The 21990-nt window shown below is 47.3% G+C and overlaps 1 protein-coding gene across 1 annotated transcript in view; it reads right to left on the minus strand.

The window, feature by feature from the left end:
* Positions 1–21990, minus strand: part of LOC133359992 (dual specificity protein phosphatase 10-like) — a 68903-nt gene that overhangs the window by 20058 nt on the left and 26855 nt on the right. The window contains exons 2-3 of the mRNA XM_061578564.1: positions 12741–12919; positions 123–300 (exon numbers count right to left, since the gene is read on the minus strand). Of these exons, the coding sequence (XP_061434548.1) occupies positions 123–300; positions 12741–12919 (357 nt within the window). The remainder of the gene's footprint in view (positions 1–122; positions 301–12740; positions 12920–21990) is intronic.

Raw genomic sequence — 21990 nt, forward strand, 5'->3', positions numbered from 1 at the left:
ACACGTATTTCCCTAATAATGGTAGTGTCCGCAGAGCATGTTGGTAGTAGTTATGGTGGTGGTTATGGTGGTGGTTACGGTGGTGGTTATGGTGTTGGTGACTATGGTGGCGAGCGTCTGACCGATAAACTCGAAGGCCTCCTCGAAGTACTGGCGCAGGTTCTGCTTGTCGCTGTCGTTGGCCGGCAGGCGCTTGTAGTGCAGGCCGCCGCGCTCGTAGTGGTAGAGCGGCAGGTGCGCCGTGACGTTCAGCACCAGGCCGATGCCCAGCCGCTGCAGCTTGCTCAGGTCCTGGGCGTCCTATAGAGTGGCACGCGTGGAGCAAACGGCCGCAGCGCGCCCACAGTGGCACGGGCAGAGGGGGCGGATACATTTCAGTGAGGTGGGTTGTGGACTCCCGTAATGAAAAAAACACAGTGCCGATGACAATGAGTACGCATGTCAATGTTGAACTTGTTTCGCACCGTACGTAGGCAACCGTGCTAAGCGGGGGAAGGACAACAAACTAAACACAAAAAGCGGTTCTAAAGAAATGAGTTTTAATTCGATACTTAAAAGTGCATAGCTCCAGTGGCTTCCTAATATCTGAAGGAAAGGCGTCCCAGATGGCCACAGAAAGCACATCTGGCAGCGCGCGGTGCGGTAACTGTCTTTGATGGCACTATGTAACACAATTTTTGTTACTGGGTAGTAAGTGTTATTTCATAATTGCTTATGCCTAAAAAGTATAGAAAATGGATATTATTCCCCACAAACGTTGCTTTTGTTATTAGGACAGTGATATTTTGAAATGTACCTACTTTTAATGAGAAAATGGGCGAATTTGTGTCTTTTCGTTACATACCTACAAACCTAACCAGCATAGTTCTAAAGTCAAAAAAATGAGCTTCCTTACTTAAATGAAAACTGAAGCAGCCTAAAAAATAGTGGTGGAATTTCCACATTCCCATGATGGAGGCGAACCTATCAATTGGGCAAAAAAAGTTGATTTCTCCACAAAGTGGTATGCATTGTATCGACCCCGAGAGGGATTATGGGTTGAGAAAACCCACAGCCAATTTGAAATGGGCAACCTTCCGATGACGAGCCATTCGCTCTACAGCTGAGCCACTGGGCTGGTATATTAGTTCACTCTTAGTTAGCCCTAATTGCAGTCGTATCACACACTCTAAGCTTTCTTACACACAGGGATATTTTCAAGTGTGAACCAATGCGGTGTTCACAAACAAAGCACCTCTTACCAGATTGCCCTCTTACGAACTAAGTCACGTTAGCGTGTCTCTATGTATCAGCTGCTTTCGACTTCTTACAAAGTGGTGCTCGTTTTATTGACCCGGGAGACACGATGGGGCCACTGACCACGATGCGAGCTAATAAGCTGCAGAATTGTGAGTTTGAACACATTTTCTACAGTGCTGCCCGACATAATCATGGCACAGAGTCTGGCATCAAATATCTAATTAACCTTTTCCTCAGTATGAAGAAAACCATCTTCACGTAAGGTCCTGCTGCTGCTCACAGGATTTAGAGCCAGCTGGAGCAATTTTGGGTTTCTCTAACGGCCAAAAAAAAAATCCATTATGGACCCATTCCATGGGTCCATACGTGATCAACGATGTAATTTTAATTATATATTTTTTAATGGCGAGGGTTCCACGTGATTGGTGGGAGGACGGTGATGGGTGATGGGCTCAATTTAACATACACTTCTCCCACCAAACGTGGCGTCCCGTGGCATCGGGCGACGTCGCCTTTGTTCGTGTGAAGACACGCTAGATGAGTACATGACGTAATTTATCTGAAAAAGACCATAAATTGTCCTTAAAATCCCCTACATCGATTTGTTTCTAATCCAAAACTCATCCATAGTTCCCACCCCCTCTTGGACATGGCTTGCAAAGTGCACGGCCCCACTGGCATGGAATTGCATAGTCCAACAACATCCATCTCAAGAGGCCAGAGTGATCACCCAGCGGCGGCTCCCTCTCCTCAAAGAGAAAAACCCCTACGGGAACGTCTGCTTTTGAGCGATGGGGATGCTACAAAGGTGAAGGTTGCCGTTATTCATGGCTGTTTTGGAGTCCAATTGTATTTTTTTTTATCAGAGTCTTTGTTGACATGACATGGGATGGGAATATACAGCGCTGGGAAGCAGTTGGAAGAACAACAATGGGTTTATTTTATCAGAGCATATTCAGGTATTCAAGTGTCCCTTAATGCTCTAGAATGCCTGCCTTCTCCCCCCTCCTCGTATATTGCATCAGCTGAAATCCGTGGTAAAATACTCATACGGGGCAGCACCAACAACATGAGCTATCACCATCGCGTAACCTTGATGACACGGCGCGTTATGAATTTTCTTGCCGCTTCAGCAACTCGTACAAATTAAAAAAAAATTGGCAAATTAATTGCTTATTAATCTCGTGCAATGGCCAATCTCTCCCAGAGGCTGGCGGGGGGCGGTGGGGTGGAAGGGGGGGTGGCGGGGAGGTGGGTGGCTCCCTGTGGCCTTGTGATGACCTCTGACAGCTCGCTCACAAGGGCCCTCAATGCGCGATTGGCCCCGGCCAACGTTGCTGCTCTGCAAGATCGGGCGTTGCGCGCGGCGGGGTCATTGTTGTTGCCAGGTAGAACTCATGCGCTTGCTGTGTCGCATTGCCCACTCACATTTTTTTCCTTATGGCTTCAGCATTCGGACTTTGTGCCCAGCTCCCAGCTGCAACTCTTGCAGGCCTCGCTCGTTGCAAACGGGACGGTGAACATCGTTGGGCCGTCGCCAGGTTAAATTACGTCGGTTGAATTCAATTGAAATCCACAATTTATTGTTACGCTATTTATCAGTTTTGTTTTGGGGTACGTTGTGCGGGTATGAACGTCATTTTATTTTGTATAACCCTCCCACCACCAAGCAGAGCCAATCACATCCAGTTGTCACATGGGCAGAAATGCCAAAACAATGACAACTTCACGTTTGAGCTGAAGGTAAAGGTGCAGCTCTGCAATTCCTTGCTCGTGCCATTGAATTCGAATCAGAATATATACTTATGCTGGAGGAATCCGATGAGCTATGAAGCTCCTTTTCACCGATTCCTGATGATAGGACGTCCACGAGAGGGAGAGGGCGTTTGACCTCCTCTTCCACACTTTAGCCCACCACATGTGGTCTACTGATTCGAATGTGGTGAACCCATTTCTATTGCTGGTTGGACAGAGATCAGGGATTTTATTTTTAAATGTCTGTCATGTTTTTGTATTGTTTGTTGTTGTTGTAAGGCTCTTATCCGCCCCGTCTGGCTGGACATAAATCAACTACGCCCGCTCCATTGCGATTTATCTTCCGTGCAGGTTTTTATCCCTTCCGTCATTGATTGTAATACACACATCACGCTTGATTCCTATATGCATCATTCATAAATACTCAACACATTTAATCAGTAACATTCGCCCTTAAAGGCAATACAAACGTTCAGCAAACCCTCGCAACGTGCGGGTTCTGGATTCGCGAGTTTTGTTTATTACGCGAGTTACTAAATGTACCCTCTTAATGCAGGTTTTTTGGCTTAGATCGCGTAAATATAAATGAGTCGTTAAACCCACCACCCCCCAATATAGCCAATTAGTAAGGTTTGTCACGTAAACAGAACGTGCTAATTGGTTACTAGTACAGCACGCCAGTTGTGTGTTGGAGAGCAAATCCACAACATTTATAATCTGAGTACGACGTTTCACCAGTAATTACAACCAGGTCCATCTGGCGGAGAGCCAGATTTGTGGAGAAATCCTCCTGTTTCGTTCTTAAATAGAAGGATAGATGTAATCACGTCACTTGTGAGCCCTTCACATTTGAAGGGGGCTCATGAGGAGCGAAACGGGAGGATTTCTCCACAAATTTGGCTGTCCGCCTGATGAAGCTAGTTGTAATTACTGGTGAAACGTCGTACTCAGATTGTAAATGTTGTGGATTTTCTCTCTAACACACCGGCGTGCTGTACTAGTGACGAATCGGCACGTTCTGTTTACGTGACAAACCTTACTAATCGGCTGTGTCGGGTGGTGGCGAGTTTAACGACACATTTATATTTACGCGATCTAACCCAAAAAAAACAGGATCATGGATGACATTGGTAGCGAAAGCCTCCTACGTGTTAAACTAAATGTACACTAATTCCCTATTCGTGACCCGCCGGACTCCAGTATTCGTGAGCGCGCGTGGCGCCGGACCACTGACGCCGGGGAGGTGCGAACAGAATGTTGCTACATTTGAAATGGTCTGCGAGGATGAGGCTGCCCGCCTATCCCTCAAGTCTCGCAGCCATCGTGCTCTGAACTCGCTATTGTGCATTTTTATTTCATACGTACTTAGAGTCGACTTATTTGTACATTTTGGTATAAACGAAACGACTGTGAGGTCCATTAAAGAGAACGCAAATGCAATCGGGGAAAGTGTTGCGTTGAGGGCTCCCCCAGAGTGCTAAAATGATAACTGTGCGGCGTTGTTAACAAACACCGGCATCTCCCGAGCAGTCATCCTCCTGAATTCCTCACCATCACCACCACCTCCATCGTCGTCGTGGTTAATGTAGACTCGATGCCTTGCAAAAGGTGTCTATGTGGTGGTGGAACATCTTAACACCTCCTGTGTTATTGCCAGAAAGGGTAAAGCCTCTTCTTCTTTTCATCATTTTGATAGTGGCAAAAAAGGTCCCAATGATAATCTTCATCTGTTTCCACCCGTGCGGGGATAAAGCGTTGCTCCCTCGCACGCGTGGGTTTTCCTGTGGGCACTCCAGTTTCCTCCCACTTGTAAAAACAACCCAGAAATTGTGCCAGAAACGTCTTAAAATAAAAAGCCAATTCAATGGCATCATCGTTGATTTCCTGAATAAATAATTTAATTATTGTTCCATTGGCAATGGAAAACACAATTGCTTTATAATGAACCATCTTTGGCCAATTCACCGTGAATATTTCTCATTTAAGGGCTTGATCGTATAGCTGGCAGCTGGTGACTTAGGGGGGCACTTACCCAGCAATATTAAGACCGTAGATTCTATCCCAGGCTCCCATGCGATATTAAATAAACTCGCCACGCTTAGCAATTTTCATGGTGTCCGCCTGGTCATCAAATGCAGTGTGAAATTAAGCATTGGTAGTATTTGGTTTACTATTTAAATCGGCCAATCCCAGCTTTGAAGTCTTATTTAGTACGAGTGGAGAGCAGATTATTTAATAGAAATCTTTAAAAAGAGCTTTATAGCTCATCAGATTCCTCTAGTATAAAAACATATTCTGATTTTCAGAGTAAACATTGCGTGAAGTCGATGATCATATAAAAAAAACATGAGCATTATTTATTGATTCAGGAAAACCTTGTTTCGTTTTGAAGTGTGCTTCAAACATCGTCCTGTTTGGGATGTTTGACTAATCTGTTTGTTGATGTATCTTTGGATTGACAGAGAAAAGCGGAGTAGCCGGAGAAATCCCCTGAACGTCAGAATCAGAATCTTTATTTATACTGCAGGAGGAATCGGATGAAGCTATTAAGCTCTTTTTCACAGATGTCTAGGAGGGGCAGGTCAGCAGGTTACATCAACAAACAATACAAAAAGCACCGATAGGATTGCAAAGCATAGGAAAGGTAATCAAATCAATAAAAATAAATAAACTAAAAATATATTTTATTTTATTTTCGTTTCACACGTAGGTTTCCGCGACCAATATTATCCATGACAGAAAGTCTCCACAAGGTCTAGGCTGTCACCTGACGAGGCTGGTTGTAATTACCGGCGAAATGTCGTACTCGAATTGTAAATGTTATGAGTTTACTCTCCACCACACCGGTGTGCTGAACTAGTATCTAATTGGCACGTTTTGTCTCCGTGACAAACCTTACTATGTGGTTGTGTTGGTGGTGGCGGCTTTAAGGACACACTTATATTCATGTGCTCTAATCCAAAAAACCTCTGTTACGGATATTTTTTAAAGCCCACTGAGCTATTCGTTATTTTTCAAAAGCGACCTGGCCACAAATGATTGCTCAACAAAGTGGACTTGTCGCGTAGAAATATATAGTGAACCAAATAATGTAAGAGCAAGGGAAATAAAGAAACAAACAACTACAAATAAATTACAAAAGTACAAATGTGCACAAGCACAGATTTGCCACCAACCAAACGCAAGTTTTGGCGCGGCAGCCCAAACAGCAACAAGTTCCAGACCACAGCAAGAGAGGGGCGAGTGAATCACGCAATGAGGTCCCAGCACAAGAGCAGCGAGGAACCTCTCCCTCGACGCGGGCGGCGCCTCGCTCTACCCATTCACTTTTTCCAGGGGGCTCCCAACACGGAGCGAAACGTCGGACGTCGCTACGAACGACACGCGGCGGCAACCTGAGAAGACTTCGGAGAGCTGTTATTTCAAGATGTACGCATGTATCGTGTTGGACTTCTTTCACACCGTGAGTAGCCAACCGCGCTTAACCTGAGTTGGGGGGGGGGGAGGGAAGGACAAAAAAAATATTGAGCCTTGCAAATATTGAAGGTCTGCACTTTTGCCTCAAGTGTATTTTACTAAAGTGTATTTTAGAAGAAGACAAGGAGTTCTGCTACTTTAAAACCACACTATGAGGCATTTGTTACATGACGGGCACAATACAAATGGGAACTGTTGCTGCTGCTTCTGTTGTCGTACAGAGTTTCTAAGTGGAAACATGTCTAACTTTGAACCTAAATGGCTGCTCACAAAAAAAATTCTCCCGCTGTCTCCCAAATGCTGCCAATACTACTGGCAAAGGCCGTTAGAAACCTTGGAGTCGTCGCTGATGCAGGACTCTTCTTCTCTTCCCACATCCCTCCACACACTCTCCTACCTCTGCCCTATCATCTCACTCTACTCCCCTCCACACACTCTCCTACTTCTCCCTTTCATCTCACTATACTCTCCTCCACGCACTCTCCTACCTCTCCCCTCTCATCTCACTCTACTCCCCTCCACGACTCTCCTACCTCTCATCTCACTCTACTCCCCTCCACACACTCTCCTACCTCTCCCCTCTCATCTCACTTTACTCCCCTCCACGCACTCTCCTACCTCTCCCCTCTCATCTCACTTTACTCCCCTCCACGCACTCTCCTACCTCTCCCCTCTCATCTCACTCTACTCCCCTCCACGCACTCTCCTACCTCTCATCTCACTCTACTCCCTCCACGCACTCTCCTACCTCTCCCCTCTCATCTCACTCTACTCCCCTCCACGCACTCTCCTACCTCTCCCCTCTCATCTCACTCTACTTCCCCTCCACGCACTCTCCTACCTCTCATCTCACTCTACTCCCCTCCACGCACTCTCCTACCTCTCCCCTCTCATCTCACTCTACTCCCCTCCACGCACTCTCCTACCTCTCATCTCACTCTACTCCCCTCCACGCACTCTCCTACCTCTCCCCTCTCATCTCACTCTACTCCCCTCCACGCAGTCTCCTACCTCTCTCATCTCACTCTACTCCCCTCCACGCACTCTCCTACCTCTCCCCTCTCATCTCACTCTACTCCCCTCCACGACTCTCCTACCTCTCATCTCACTCTACTCCCCTCCACGCACTCTCCTACCTCTCCCCTCTCATCTCACTCTACTCCCCTCCACGACTCTCCTACCTCTCATCTCACTCTACTCCCCTCCACACACTCTCCTACCTCTCCCCTCTCATCTCACTCTACTCCCCTCCACGCACTCTCCTACCTCTCATCTCACTCTACTCCCCTCCACGCACTCTCCTACCTCTCCCCTCTCATCTCACTCTACTCCCCTCCACGCAGTCTCCTACCTCTCTCATCTCACTCTACTCCCCTCCACGCACTCTCCTACCTCTCCCCTCTCATCTCACTCTACTCCCCTCCACGCACTCTCCTACCTCTCCCCTCTCATCTCACTCTACTCCCCTCCAATCACTCTCCTACCTCTCATCTCACTCTACTCCCCTCCACGCACTCTCCTACCTCTCCCCTCTCATCTCACTCTACTCCCCTCCACGCACTCTCCTACCTCTCCCCTCTCATCTCAATCCACTCCCCGCCACGCACTCTCCTACCTCTCCCCTCTCATCTCACTCTACTCCCCTCCACGCACTCTCCACTCCAACACCCACGGCTTTTTGTCAACGTCCTCAGTCAATCTTGACTTAGTGGGAGGTTGCTCATTCTCCTCTGCTGGCCCCACTGTCTGGAGCTATTTAACTTTTTTCTCTACTACTTATGTCTGACTGATTCTCCTTCTCCGCATTAAAGAAATGTCTCATCTTCGATACAGCATCTTGAGATGCTATATAAATAAAAAAATAATTGTATCGTGCTATTAGCGTAGATATTAATGGGTTGCATTATTTATCCTTACTACGTCTGCCACGCACGGTGTGATGAATTTTAATAAGCTTGATGGGTAGAGTCTTAAATGGGAATTAGCAGCTGCGTTAACACTGCCATGAATGGAAAGTGCCTGTTCATTAATAATTCACGTCATCTCGTCTTAATTATTTACTGGCAATGCCAATTGGCTCACATTTGAGTGCCTGACCCAATAATATAATTGTGTAAATTATGCTGTGTTGAAAATTATGAAGCTTAGCTATTTCTAATTTAGTTAATTTCCAGAAGAAATATTAATTCCCTTAATTTCCGTTGAGAATAAAATCACAGCAGTATGTCTTCCGCTTGCAGAATCTGTTGGGGTCCTGGGCCTCCTCTAGGTCGACTCAGCCTCAAATGAGTACCTGGTGTGGTGATGCTGGCCACCCACCCCCTCATGTGCCACATTGCCGGCCTTCATAGGTGCTCGATAACAGCACTTGTCCCAACAGTCTGTTAAGGCTACACGGGGGGTCTTAGTCGTTGTGTGTGTAGGGAGTAGTTTCGTGCACGGCACTTGGAACCCGGCGACCGGAGTTCAATTCCCGCTCACGGCCACCACCACCAGTGAAGATTATCTGAACTGGTCCTGGGCCTCCCCGAGGTCGACTCAGCCTCAAATGAGTACCTGGTGCGGTGTGTACTCGTCATCACCATGGTAAAGATGAAGGCTGCCGGACGTGGTGCTGGCCACCCGCCCGCTCGTCCGCCATGCCGGCCTTCATAGGTGCTCGCTAACTGCACTTGCCCAAAAAATCTGTGCAGGCTATATGGGGGTTTTTGTCTTTGTGTGTACCCCGGATTGAATCCAATACAGCCCTGCAATGTCTTCCTCGTGCCACTTCTGGCAGAAGGGCCTCCACGAGAGGGAGCTCTGCAGAGCCCCTCCAGACGTGTTTGCTCCACCCTTGCTCACTGAGCAGACATCGAGGAAGAAGTAGGAGTACAGACTCTTTACCCCCACCACACGCGGACCTGCTGATTAACTGTGGTGTACCTATTTATATTGCTGGGTGGACAGAGGCGGGGGTTGAGATGCAAGAAACTTCATGCACGGTTGTTTCAACTGCCGTGCCGGAAGGTCGGACTGGCGCTCTCTGCGTTACAAACCGCAGTGTGCTGAGCATTGCACCATGGACAGCATCCTCTCTCTCTCAATGAGAGCAACGGAATGCGCTCAGAGCAGGGGACCGAAGAATATCTGCAGAGTGTTGCTCCCAGTCGTGTGTACTGCTATATAAACGAAACAACTTAACTCTTTTTTTAATTTACCAGATGAGGCCCACTCTTTTTCAGAAGCGACCTCGCCCCAAGCGATAGCTCAACGAAGTGGCTCATCACGTGGAAATGTATAGCAGCCAAATAATCGAAATGCACGTTGAATGTAAATGTGGAGGGAAAAACCGGGAGGAACCCTGAGAAAATTCCACGTGACCACTGGGGGAGAGAGAACGTGCAAACTCCAAAGATACAGACGTCAGGGTCGGAATGGGGATGGAACCCACGACCTCCTTCATACTAAGTGAGGTAGTTAACATCACGCCACCACGACGCCTTATATATATGCGTGGTGGGCACGGTCTAATTATGTAAAATGTTGATAACACTGAAAGATTCTATGCTAGGTTCACAACATAATAATTTGTTGAATGACAATGATTAGCACCCCCCGTATATGCCAGGGCGTCTCAGGGCACTTTACATCATCACAGCTCATCTCCCTGCAGGCAAAAGGTGACTCAGCACCCGGCCTGCAAAACGGACATTAGTCTGCCAGAAGGTGCAAGCAAATTGCTACCTAACACATTCCTGCGAAGGGAGCTGGTAGGAGCGTTGGGTTGCTCGGTCAATGGCCAGGGTCAACGACGGCGTGGTGTATTCCGTAAATATGGCCGACTGTGAGGGCGGGCACAAGCCGGCGTGAGCAGGTTAAATGTTGAGTTTTATAAGGGCACCACGGGGTGACCAGCCCCTCCCCACCCAGCACCACCCCACCCACCACCCAGCCCCACCCTCCCCACCCAGCCCCTTCCCCACCCTCTCCTCCCCACCCAGCCCCTCCCCACCCTCTCCTCTCCACCCAGCCCGACCCTTCCCATTTTTGGATGCACGACGGACGGACGGACACAATAATCCCCTGTGGGCTGGTGGAACCAGGTGGTTCCTACCAGTATTATTCCCATTGAGTAACAGAGCAACATCCGCGAGTGGAAATGCATGGCAGTGGAAAGAGCTCGATGCACGACGTACATCGTTTTGTGGATGTGAATCTTTCGACCACATCTGGCGCGACTCATTGCGAAAACAAGAGTGATCCCCCGCTGCACCGGAGAGGAAATGGGGGATGCGTCTCCACGTTCGCCGGCAAAGGGTCACATCGGTCGCTCATCTGATACATTTCCTCGAATGTGTTTTTATATTGTTGAACACCATAATCCTTGTAATGGCATTGGCCTTAACCGCGGTTCACTGAAAGGGCACGCGCGTAAATGTGGACCACATAAAAGGCCCCCCCACCCCCTTCGCAGTGCACGGGGAACGGCAGGCAGAGAAGTCTGCGAATGAAAGTTTGGTTGCGGTATTTTATCGGGTGCCTTTAAGCAGCTGAAGACGCCGTGACATTTTGGGATGAATTCTCGGCACAAGGAAAGGTTTGTATGGCCGTACTAAAGACCGAGTTGCAAACAAGTGCACAATTAATGTAAAATCGAACTGAACTACGCACTTCATGTATAAGGTAAAGTAAACTGCAATGCGTGCATTTTAAATATTTAAATCAAGAGAGTATACCAATTCAGAAGACATTTTACACTGGGGCATACGCCTAGAAAGACAAACATCCCCCGTATGGCCTTTAACAGACTGTTGGGGTAAGCGCTGTTTGCGAGCACCTATGAAGATTGCCACGGCACACGAGGTGGTGGGTGGCCGACATCACGCACGGTCGCCTTTGTCTCCCCAGTGGTGATGTTTACACACCACACCAGGTGCTCATTTGAGGTTGAGTCGACCTAGGGGAGGCCCGGGACTGGTTAAGATATTCGTCACTGGTGTTGGCCGTGAGCTGGAATCAAACTCGGTTCGCCGGGTTCGAAGTGCAGCACGCTAACCACCACACTACCGCTCCCCACACATACGCTTACATACACTTACATACAGATGGATATTTAGATATATCTATACGTAGGCAAAGTATTGTTAACAGATGGATGGACATATAACAATGCAGTAAGCAGACAATCCGGCGTTTTTTTTTATGGCTCTGGTTAAACAAACATTCGATCTGTCGCAAGCGCAGTATTATGACTGCCAGGACCTGTGTGTGGTATTTTTTCAGTCAGCAGTGAGTGTCTCGAGATCACCGTCCTGATTTATATCCAGGCACGTGAAGCAGCCGCACGCATGCGCGAGATTCGGCTGCGGAAATTTGCACGAATTTTTCCCTCTTAAAAAAAGATGAAGAGTGACTTCTCTCAGCCGATTGCAACTGACGAGCACATTGCAAACGAGATCGATATTCCCGAATATATCGAGGTCATTTACATTTGATGTATTTACCAGAAATAGGGATCCTGTTGTGGTATCATAATCTTTACTGAAGACTGGCGGAATCCGAATCTCCTTTTTTCACAGACGTCCAAGTTATGGCTTGCACGCTGGAATTTAATTTGATCTCCCGGCGCGACAGTCGAAACAATTGGCAAGATTCTCAAATCCCGCCCCTCTTTCGCGTCGCTTCACCCGGCGGAGCAAATGGGCGCATCACGGCGAGTGGATCGGTGAGTGGATTTCAGCGGGGGTAGCGGTCAGGTACACTTCCCGCCTCTTCGACGATGTATGGGCAGCATTGAAGAAGAGGTCAAATCGCCTTGAGAGAGAGGGAGGCTCTCTGGAGCTCCCTCCAGTTGTGGCACCTTCTGGCAGCGGTCGCGTGAGCCGGAGATTTACCTTCTACGACGACATTGTCCACGGATTTCTCAATCCAGCTGCCACATTTACATTCTCAATTCTAGAGACATTGCCTCTCAGGTTCAACGAGGATAATCCCAATAACCTTATGCTGTACGTGTAAAATATTATGATAACAGCCTGGTTACGCTTACCTATTCCAAGACATCTGGGCAGCGTGGAAGAGTACCAGAATCAGAACATTTACACTGGAGGAATCCGATGAGCCATGAAGCTCTTTCTCACAGATGCCCAGTGGTAGGCCAAACGGCCTGTGCAGCTCCCTTTATCGGCAGAGGCACCTCGCCCCACCCGCAACATCAGCGGCACGAGCGGGGAGAAATCGCAAGCGGGCTGCACCGATGTGCCACTTTTTCCAAAATCAAAATTCACCTGCTCGTTGCCAAGGAAGAGGAAGGGCAGGATGGGGGAGATGTCCGCATTCTCGATGTCCGGGGTGGAGGGCAGCGGGGGCAGCGGGGGCCCCGCTGCTCCGCCGCCGGAACCGTCCACAGGCTGCAGGAAGCTGGCGCACAGGCTCTCGTGCTGCTGACGGAAGCTGCTGAGGCCTCCTGCACGCAGGGCACCGCACCGGCACCGAGGGGTGGGGGGGGGGGCGACATCGGATCAGTTTGGGGGTCACGCGTGGCGGCTGTCATCGACCGGCAAGACTGAAGACGCGTGAGATGTTAACCACCTCGCCTGGTATGCAGCAGGTGGTCGTGGGTTCGATCGCGACCCCCTGATGCCTGCTGTGTATGTGGCGACTGCATGTTCTCCCCGTAAATTGCACTCACTTCAGTTGGTGGTTGGCATTCGAAGTGGATTGTGACCCTCAAAGGAACGGTGTCGACTTCCCCCCCCCCGCCACGTGTTCCGTCGATCAAACAAATCACTCGAGACGCAGGTGTACGGCAGCAAGAGCAGTTTAGGCAAATGCTGTCACAAGAGGTCACACGTTTGACACAACGGTCCTTCACTGACTACGCGTGATGAATGTTCTCCCCGTGGTCGCGTGGATTTTTCTCCGGGTCCTCTGGTTTTTCCCTCCACATTTAGAATCGACATGCATTTAAGAGTATTTGGCTGGTATAAACTTCCACGTGATAAGCCACTTTGTTGAGCTATCATTTGTGATGAGCAGGTCACTTCTGAAAAACAGCGATATAGGAGCTCAGTGGGCCTTACCTGGTAAAGTAAAAAAGTTTAGTTTTAGTTTAGAATCGGTAACTCACAAGAGCTCAACGCGGCCATTTCCGTTGGCGCCACTGTACATTGCCATTCCTTTAAGTTCCACAGTCCATAGCCGTACTCTAAGGTCTGCTCTTGCAAAGTGGGTATTTATATATTTATACAAAAATGAAAAAAAAGGCCTAAAATATAGCAAAGAAAATAGGTTTAAGTGAAAACAAATGTTGAGCAAGAATTTAAGGACGCTATTAGTGCGTGTTCAAATAAAGATTTGAGCATGACGACGGTATGCGCGTTTTTGAGATGTGGAGATTTAAATCTAGGAGAAAGCAGAATGTGAAATGTGGAGCAGGAGGATTTAAAAAGTAGGCCAACATAAAAAAAACATTAAGAAGTCGTACAAAATAGTGAGAGAAGAGAAAATAATACGGCAAAATACTGAGGGCAGAATCGGGAAGGGAGACCAGTCATCACTTGGAATCATTTTAATCGGCCTGACTGAGATGTCCGTTGGCATCTCAAATAGCGATGGGGTAAGCGCCGTCGTGCAGGGAGGGGCTGGGTGAGGAGGGAGGGGCTGGGTGGGGAGGGTGGGGAGGGGCTGGGTGGGGAGGGTGGGGAGGGGCTGGGTGGGGAGGGTGGGGCTGGGTGGGGAGGGGAGGGTATGGAGGGGCTGGGTGGGGAGGGTGGGGAGGGGCTGGGTGGGGGGTAGGAGGGGTGGGGCTGGGTGGGGGGGCTGGTCACCCCGTGGTGCCCTTATAAAACTCAACGTTTAACCTACTCACGCCGGCTTGTGCCCACCCTCACAGTCGGGCATATTTGCGGAATACACCACGCCGCCGTTGACCCTGGCCATTGACCGAGCAACCAAACGTTCCTACCAGCTCCCTCCGCAGGAATGTGTTTCAGCGACTGATGTGTGTGTCCATTTGCTTGTGTCGTGAATCCCGAAAGAGCCTGACGCTCCAGCTAACAGTCCCCTGTCACAGACGAGTGAAGGTGCAATAAGGTGCCGGGTCAGATGTCGATGCAAAGGCAGCGCCTTAGGCCTCAGTTTAACACGTCGGCTTTCGTGATCAATGTTATCCATAATAAAGGTTTTTGTGTTCAGATCACGTAAACTATAAATATATCGTTAAACCCGCCACCACCACCCGACACAGCCAATTAGTGAGGTTTGTCACCTAAACAAAGCATGCCAATTTGTTACAATTATGGGTTACAACATTTACAATTGTGGGTTTACTCTCCAACACTCCGGTGTGCTGTACTGGTAATGAATTAGCACGTTTTGTTAACGTGACAAACCTCACTAATTGGCTGTGTCGGGTGGTGGTGGCGGGTTTAACGACCCATTTATATTTACGCGATCTAACCCAAAAACCTCTATTATGGACTTTAGGCCTCGCCTGCACTTTCCTCTCTCTCGACCAGGGGTGTGAGCTCCTGTGTGTGTCTCGTGGTATCCGGACATCTCCATTTGTTTACCGATGGCTCGAAAACAAAAAAAATCGCGCTATTTTTGAGTCCACGTATATCTCCCTCTTAACAAGGCTACACTCTTGGGGTGACAGTGCCTTTGCAATTGCGGCACCTAAACGCTGGAACTCCTTTCTCGTTCGAGTAAAGTCACGTAGGTATAAAATAAAATAAATCACGACGTTTCGGGCGCAACACAAGCATCCATCATCATGCTAACCATTCATTAAACCATGACAGCATCCCATTTTTCATGGTATTTGAAAGTAAAAAAAAAGTATTTTTCCGACAAAAAGTAAATTCCTAATTTGCAATCTGAGCTCACACTAGTTCACATTAGTACTCTCTTTTTTCACAATTGCAGGCCACTTGCACAGACCACTGAATCTGTGTTCAATTGGCAAGCACGACGAACAATCAATGTCCTCCATTTAACCAGGTGGCAGCCAAGGCCAGCCAGTCCATTTTATTGACATTTCGAATTTAATAAAGAAAAATTCCCCTGGAAAAGCCTAAACTGCTTAAACTGCCCCATGTTTTGTGTTTTTTTCCAGGGACCAAATTCATGACGAAGGTTTATATCGATATCGCCGCTGCTTTCACATACAGAAACCTCACACGTAGCCATGGGTTAAGCGTAGCTTTACAAAATGTGTATAAGACAAAGTTTGTCCCTTGAGGTGCTCCATATTCAATGTGATTAAGAACCATATATACTAAAGCTTATGTTGGGGAGGGGTTTTTCAAGCATGGCTGCGGTTGAGGCCAATATTGTTTCTCGCACTAACTTTTATGACATCAGTATACAGAGAGCTGAGCGACTGCGCTAAACAGGCAGACATGGTAAATAAGCTACACATTGATGATTTTCTGATGGGAATCGAAAACAGACAAAGGTCCCCTGTGTAGCCCACGCAGGCAGTCGGGGCAATTGCCGTTAGCGAGCGGCACCTATGAAGACCGGCATGGCGCACGAGGGAGTGGCGTGGCCCGCACCACCCTCGGCCGCCTTTGTCTCCCCAGTGCTGATGTGTACACACACTGCACCAGACATTCGTTCAAGGTTAGGTCGACATTGGGGAGAGCTCACGGACGGTTCAGTTTTTCGCCACTTGATGTTGGCGGTGAAAGTGAATTTAACTCGGGTTGCTCGGTTCGTCATGCAGCACAGCTGCACGCGTTTATTGTGTAGCCACTCAATTAAGTTCCCCAAGTAGCTCCCCCAACGTCGGACACCGTGCCGAATGAAACGCGGCGTGACCCGCGTTGACATCGCAGCGCTACAACACGAGTGAGAGTTCCCGCACGTGTCTGATTCTCCTTGGTGACAAAGAAACCCCGAGGTTTCGTCTGCTTTGAGTTCATGCGTTACCATAAATCCTGAAGGATATTATGAATACCCAAGATAAAACAAATCGTGAAATACATTCTGAACAAAATATGAAGCAGTTTCTCTCTCTCTGAGAATATAAATTCCCGTGGAGTTCTTCTCAATGTATTTATGCTGCAAACATCCCCAAGGTGCTCACTGACCCCTTGTCATGCCCCCCGCCCCCCCCTAGGCCCAAATAATAAATGTGACAGTGTGCTCCTGGGTTCAGTGTGGTAGTTTTCCATCAATTCCATCAAAGTAGAAGCCATGTAAGTGTAGATGTGCTTTTTTTTCTTGAAACCTCGGGGATAGAGGTCCTGCTTTAAATGAATGTTCAGTTCTGAAAGAGAGACGGGAATAACTTGGTCAGCTAAATAATAGCTCAGCGGTCATTGATCATGCTCACCGATAATCCTGTTCACATAAAGCCAATGATTTACTTTCTATTGACACCGGGCTATGTGTTGTGGCATATGAAGTGCAAGTACATAGCACAATATAATATAAAGAGGACATTAAAATCCATGGGCCTTAATCAAGAAGTCCATTTGCTGTATGCATGGTGGCCCAAAAGTCAGGACATAAAGTTGTTTTATTTAACACTGGCAATTTAAACATGTTATATTGTGTATTCTTTAAGTCAATATTTTATCTATGATCATTTGTTTTCTTCTTCTTCTTCCTGTGGTGGTCACCTCAAATCAGTGGTTTACAAAGCTCGACAAAGAACCCTGACTGAATTGAGACAACAAAACACAATTGATGATTGTTAAAAGATTACAGCTGGAATCCAAAGTAAAATGTCTCAAATTAATTTCGGAAGAAAATTAATGCCTGCATTAATGTTAATGTCAGTCAGTTTGAACGTTTGGTAAAAATAAATTAAATAACCCTATGTGTCCTGACTCTTTTGGGCCACCATGAAAATGTGACATTATTTTTTAAGAACAGGACATTACTGATTGGATATTACACCATCCTCCTGGGCCGTAGCTCCTGGGAGATAACAAGAACGAGAAACTTGGACATCGCGTTTATGTTATTTTATTTTTGGGTTCTGTTTGGTTACATTATCAGCCCCCCCTTCTCCCATTTTCTTCCTCTCCCCCCACGCCCCCCCCCTTAAATACACTGTTCCCGATCGTTCGTTCATAATTTTGAGGGTGCCTAATGTTTAGTCTGTTATACGTTATCTGTACTTTTCTCCCTGCTGTTGAAATTCCCACCGTATTCTGGGTTATTTTATTTTAAAAATGTTTTCTAATGTAAATACAAAAAAGGAATAGAACCTTATGGTTTCTGTGCCATCGTTTAATGTTTTTTTTTATTCCAAATATCCAATTACCCACAATGCCAAGTTCAGAAATACATTTATCTTGTATGTATGTTGAACTTCTTTCGCACCGTACGTAGCCAACCATGCTAATCGCGGGTGCTCTACCCCTATCACTACCACGCGACCCCTACCACTCAACCAACTCTTTATGTATGTTGAACTTCTTTTGCACCGTACGTAGCCAACCATGCTAATTGGCTGCACGAAATGAACGTCTCTGAAAACAACGCAAAGAAGCTGAAAACGAACGGGAGGTGGGAAGGGGGGGTTGCCTCTTGTTCAACCAGGCAAGAGGGCGACAGCAGGCCATGCCGTAGGCAAGCAGACTCGTTCATAATTCAGGAGGAGCAAGCGGGGATTTTCTTCGAGGCACGGTTACTGCATGCCAAGCCCCGTGCACACCGCCTGTCAATGCCTCTGAATCACAATCTGTGTTGATCCTGGAGAAATCCGACAGGCTACGGAGCTGTTTTTCACAGGAGTCCAAAACAATGATAAGAGTGCAGAGTATAGGAAAGGTAAGAAAATCACGAAAAGAAAATACGTAAAATAAAACGTAACAATTTTTTTTTATTTTACCAGGTAAAACCACTGAGCTATTGGTTATTTTCAGAAGAGACCTCGCCACAACTGATATCTCAACGAAATGGCTCTTATCGTGTGAAAATTTATAACAGTAGCCTAACAATCTAAATACCTAACAAGTGTCTGTCTGCAGACCGGCCGCAAAACCGTTGAGCCCTTGCAAAAAGAAAGGGTGTCTGAGAATAAATCCTTATCCAGAAGAACTTCACGATTGCGCTCGTTTTCATGTGTTTTTTTTAAATCACCACCAGTAGAAACGAAGACGTCTATGCACGTAAGGTTTAAAGGGTTATAGGTGCAGCTCTGCAATTGCTTGCTCATGAGACTGCAAGGCAGAATGACCTCCACTAGACTGAGCTCGAGAAAGCCCCTCCTCGCGAGGTAATCTTGGCCAACTCTTCCATGCCGCTCAAACGAGTTGGAAGAGGTTGGAGTCCCCACGATTTGCACCTCCGATTAGCACGTACAGCGCGAAATTAATTCGACGTACATACGTACATTTTACCCCACAACACATGGCCTGCCGTTCAACTGATTGGGGGCACCGATGTATGTACAGAGGTGGGGTGGCCAGAGTTCACAAATGCCGCCGGGAGAACGAATCAAACCGACAACCTCTGGATTCCAGTGTGCCAACCATTACACCCACGGGAAAAAAAACCCAATGTGCAGTATATATTCTGTACAGTACTAGTATTGCGTATGGCAGCATGTTCAGGAGTTAAACGCCAATGTTCGGGTCTTTTCCGCGATGAGAGGTCTTCAGGAGAGAGTTCGTGTAGTCTTGCTGTACCTCCTCTGGTGATGGGGCGCAGGCTACAGTGGTTATTTTTTAATAGTTATGGGTGCATTGCCACCGTGGCACTATGACCGGTCTTTAATATATATATCCATGTGTCTCTATGAATCTCTATGGGTTTACGATGTGGACCAAAGTTTGGGTTGCGTAGCCACAGTGGCACAACTGTGGCTTGTATTTCAAGTCCCATTTCATAATGGAGGTGGGCCTGTTGATGTTCTCATGCGGTCGATGGTGACAGCAACCACAGCATCTTCCGAGGAGGGATCTCAAAGCCGGGAGGTGTGACGTTTGGGTCGAGAATTAGGTGTTTATTCTGAACAGTGCCAACTTACGTGCAGCACTGTACACAAACAAGCATGAGATCTGGCATCCGACGACGCCCGGTTGTGCATCGCGGTCCGTCGGGGCATCTGCTGTCAGCGAGCACCAGCGCTGGATTAAGATGTTGCAGGAGCTCGTGGGGTCTCCAAGGGGCCCTAACCAGTTAATGGACGGTGCGGAAATAACTCTTGAGACTGGTCTGCTGACTGAGCAGTGGAAAAGGGTCCACAGATGGTCACCACTTAAGCCCCCTCCCCCCCCCAGGAGTGCCACGGGGCCCTGCCATGTGGCGTAAATGCCAATAATTAAATTATGACCGAGTGATTTCCTCTTAAAACTGGCACAGCACCCCAGGGGTTGCTTTTAGCTAAGCTGACCTGTAGGAGATCCAGTCCAGGTTAATAGACTCCCATTCATTTATATATCTAAACCAGCAGTGGTTTAGACTTGACTCGACACTGATGTCAGCCGTGGCCGGCAATTTGAACTCGGGTCACGAGGTCTAAATCGTTTGCCCCCTACCTAAGTGCCGTGCCATCCACTCGCCCTGCAACGTACAGTGCGTACTGTAGTCACGACCAACTTTCCCTTTATTTTGTTACGAAGATAAAAATGTTTTGAAGACCCTGAGGCCACTTGTTTTTTCTCTCTCTCTCTCTGTCTCGTGAAAATTGCTTCCAGAAAGCGAGGTGATGCGCTCGGGTTACTACTACGACTGCTTGCAGGCTGTTCCCATGCCTCACCGCTTGTTGGAATGTTATTGGTGTCTCCCGTCGAGTCGAGCTGTCTGAGACAATTGACATTGTAAGAGTCAATCAGCTTTAGCCCCTGCCCTGCCTGCCGTGGTAAAAGCTTGGCAAATACAATGCAATGGCAGCAAGAAACACTTACATGGATTTATATAACTCGAGGAAGAGGGGGTGGTGGAGGAGATGTTGAGAGGGGGATTGGGGGGGGGGATGTAGATGTAATTTAAAATTAAGCGTGTTTGAACATACATATGGGTTTGAACGCATGATGAGGTATCTATGATTAAATGCGATGGAGTTTAATAATGAATCATGTAGAGACATTAATAAAGCGCACAATAATCCGTTTATTTTGGGTGAGATCACCGCGTTGGTATAATGCAATTTTTAACTATAACCATCCACCACATGCCAGAGCCAATCAAATTAAGTCGTGTACGTAATTGCCAAATATGGCAATTTATTTGGTTTAGTTGCAAAACCGAGAGGAGTGTTGAAAACCAAGTAACAGTTTGAACATTTCGTATGACGTTTCACTGCAAATTACACCCGGCAAGTCAAGAAACTCTTATCAATGACACCTTGAATAGAGCTGTTTGTTGCTGACCGTTTGGCGTTTTAGGCCTTTGGACCTTTGCTCAGCAACCCTGATTTAAAAAACAAAAACTCCACAATATTGTACTCTTAGCTATATTGAATGGGTCACCATCTGCCTGTGCGCAGTGGGTCCTCCTCTGGCTACACGTACCGTATTTAATTGGGCCTCTGTGGATATGTCCGTTCTCTATAAGCACTGAGTGTGGCTTTAAGCTGAATAAAATGTCAAACCAAAATTGTAAATGTTTGTGCTTGATACGATCAGCAATTGGGAACCTTGCTTTAACGAATGCTGAAGGACGAACACGATCTGACCCTGATGCACCAGGACTACTTATGAACGAGTTAGGTTCCAGAGGTCTGTTCGTAAGTCGATTTGTTCGTAAGCCCAACTTTACTCCTGTCGATTCCAAACATGTTGTACGGCGTGTACACTAAACACGGGGAATGGTTTAAAAAGTCGTACAATCTCCTGGTTCTTCGTGTTCTGCATCGGTGGATGCCACCACCACCAACTATTGTGCAGCAATTGAACTTACGACTCTCAGTCCGAACAGGCAACTGGACATACAGACAGATCTCTGAAAATTCACCAGTCGAATGTTCATACGTAGAGGAGTCCCTGTAATACCGCCGGCACATCCGAGCCGAGTCAGCGTTGGGAGCCTCACAGTACGAGGGGTCTTTCCACTGCCTCTTTGCCGGGCCCGAGATGGAACCAAACTGTGAAACTCTGGCCTGACAAGAACACATTTGAAAATAGCCTCTGGTCGAACAGAGGTGGTATTCATTATTTTTGTAAATGATATTTGACATTTCAAACTATAAAAACTTTTTTTTTACCAGGTAAGGTCCAATGAGCTATATAGCTCTTTGTCAACGAAGTGGCTTATCACGTGGAAATGCATAGCAGCCAGATACTCTAAAAGCATGTTAATTCTAAATATGGGTGGAAAAACCGGAGGACCCGGAGAAAAATCCACACGACCACGGGGAGAGAGACACACAAAACTCCAAATATACAGCAGGTGTCAGGGTCGGGATCAAACCCAATAATCTCCTGTATACCAGGTGAGGTAGTTAACATCTCGGTACCGCAGCACGGCTTAGGTTTTGGAGTGTAAAATAAGTATAACCCGTAAAAACAAAGTTTTTCACTCTAAATCCTTTATATGCGTGGCGGCTAGAGTCCTCTCGTCCTCTGGCTTGAG

Source organism: Lethenteron reissneri, chromosome 8, assembly GCF_015708825.2.
Source record: "Lethenteron reissneri isolate LAM-NWPU_2019-01 chromosome 8, ASM1570882v1, whole genome shotgun sequence".
In the NCBI taxonomy this organism is placed as follows: Eukaryota; Metazoa; Chordata; class Hyperoartia; order Petromyzontiformes; family Petromyzontidae; genus Lethenteron; species Lethenteron reissneri.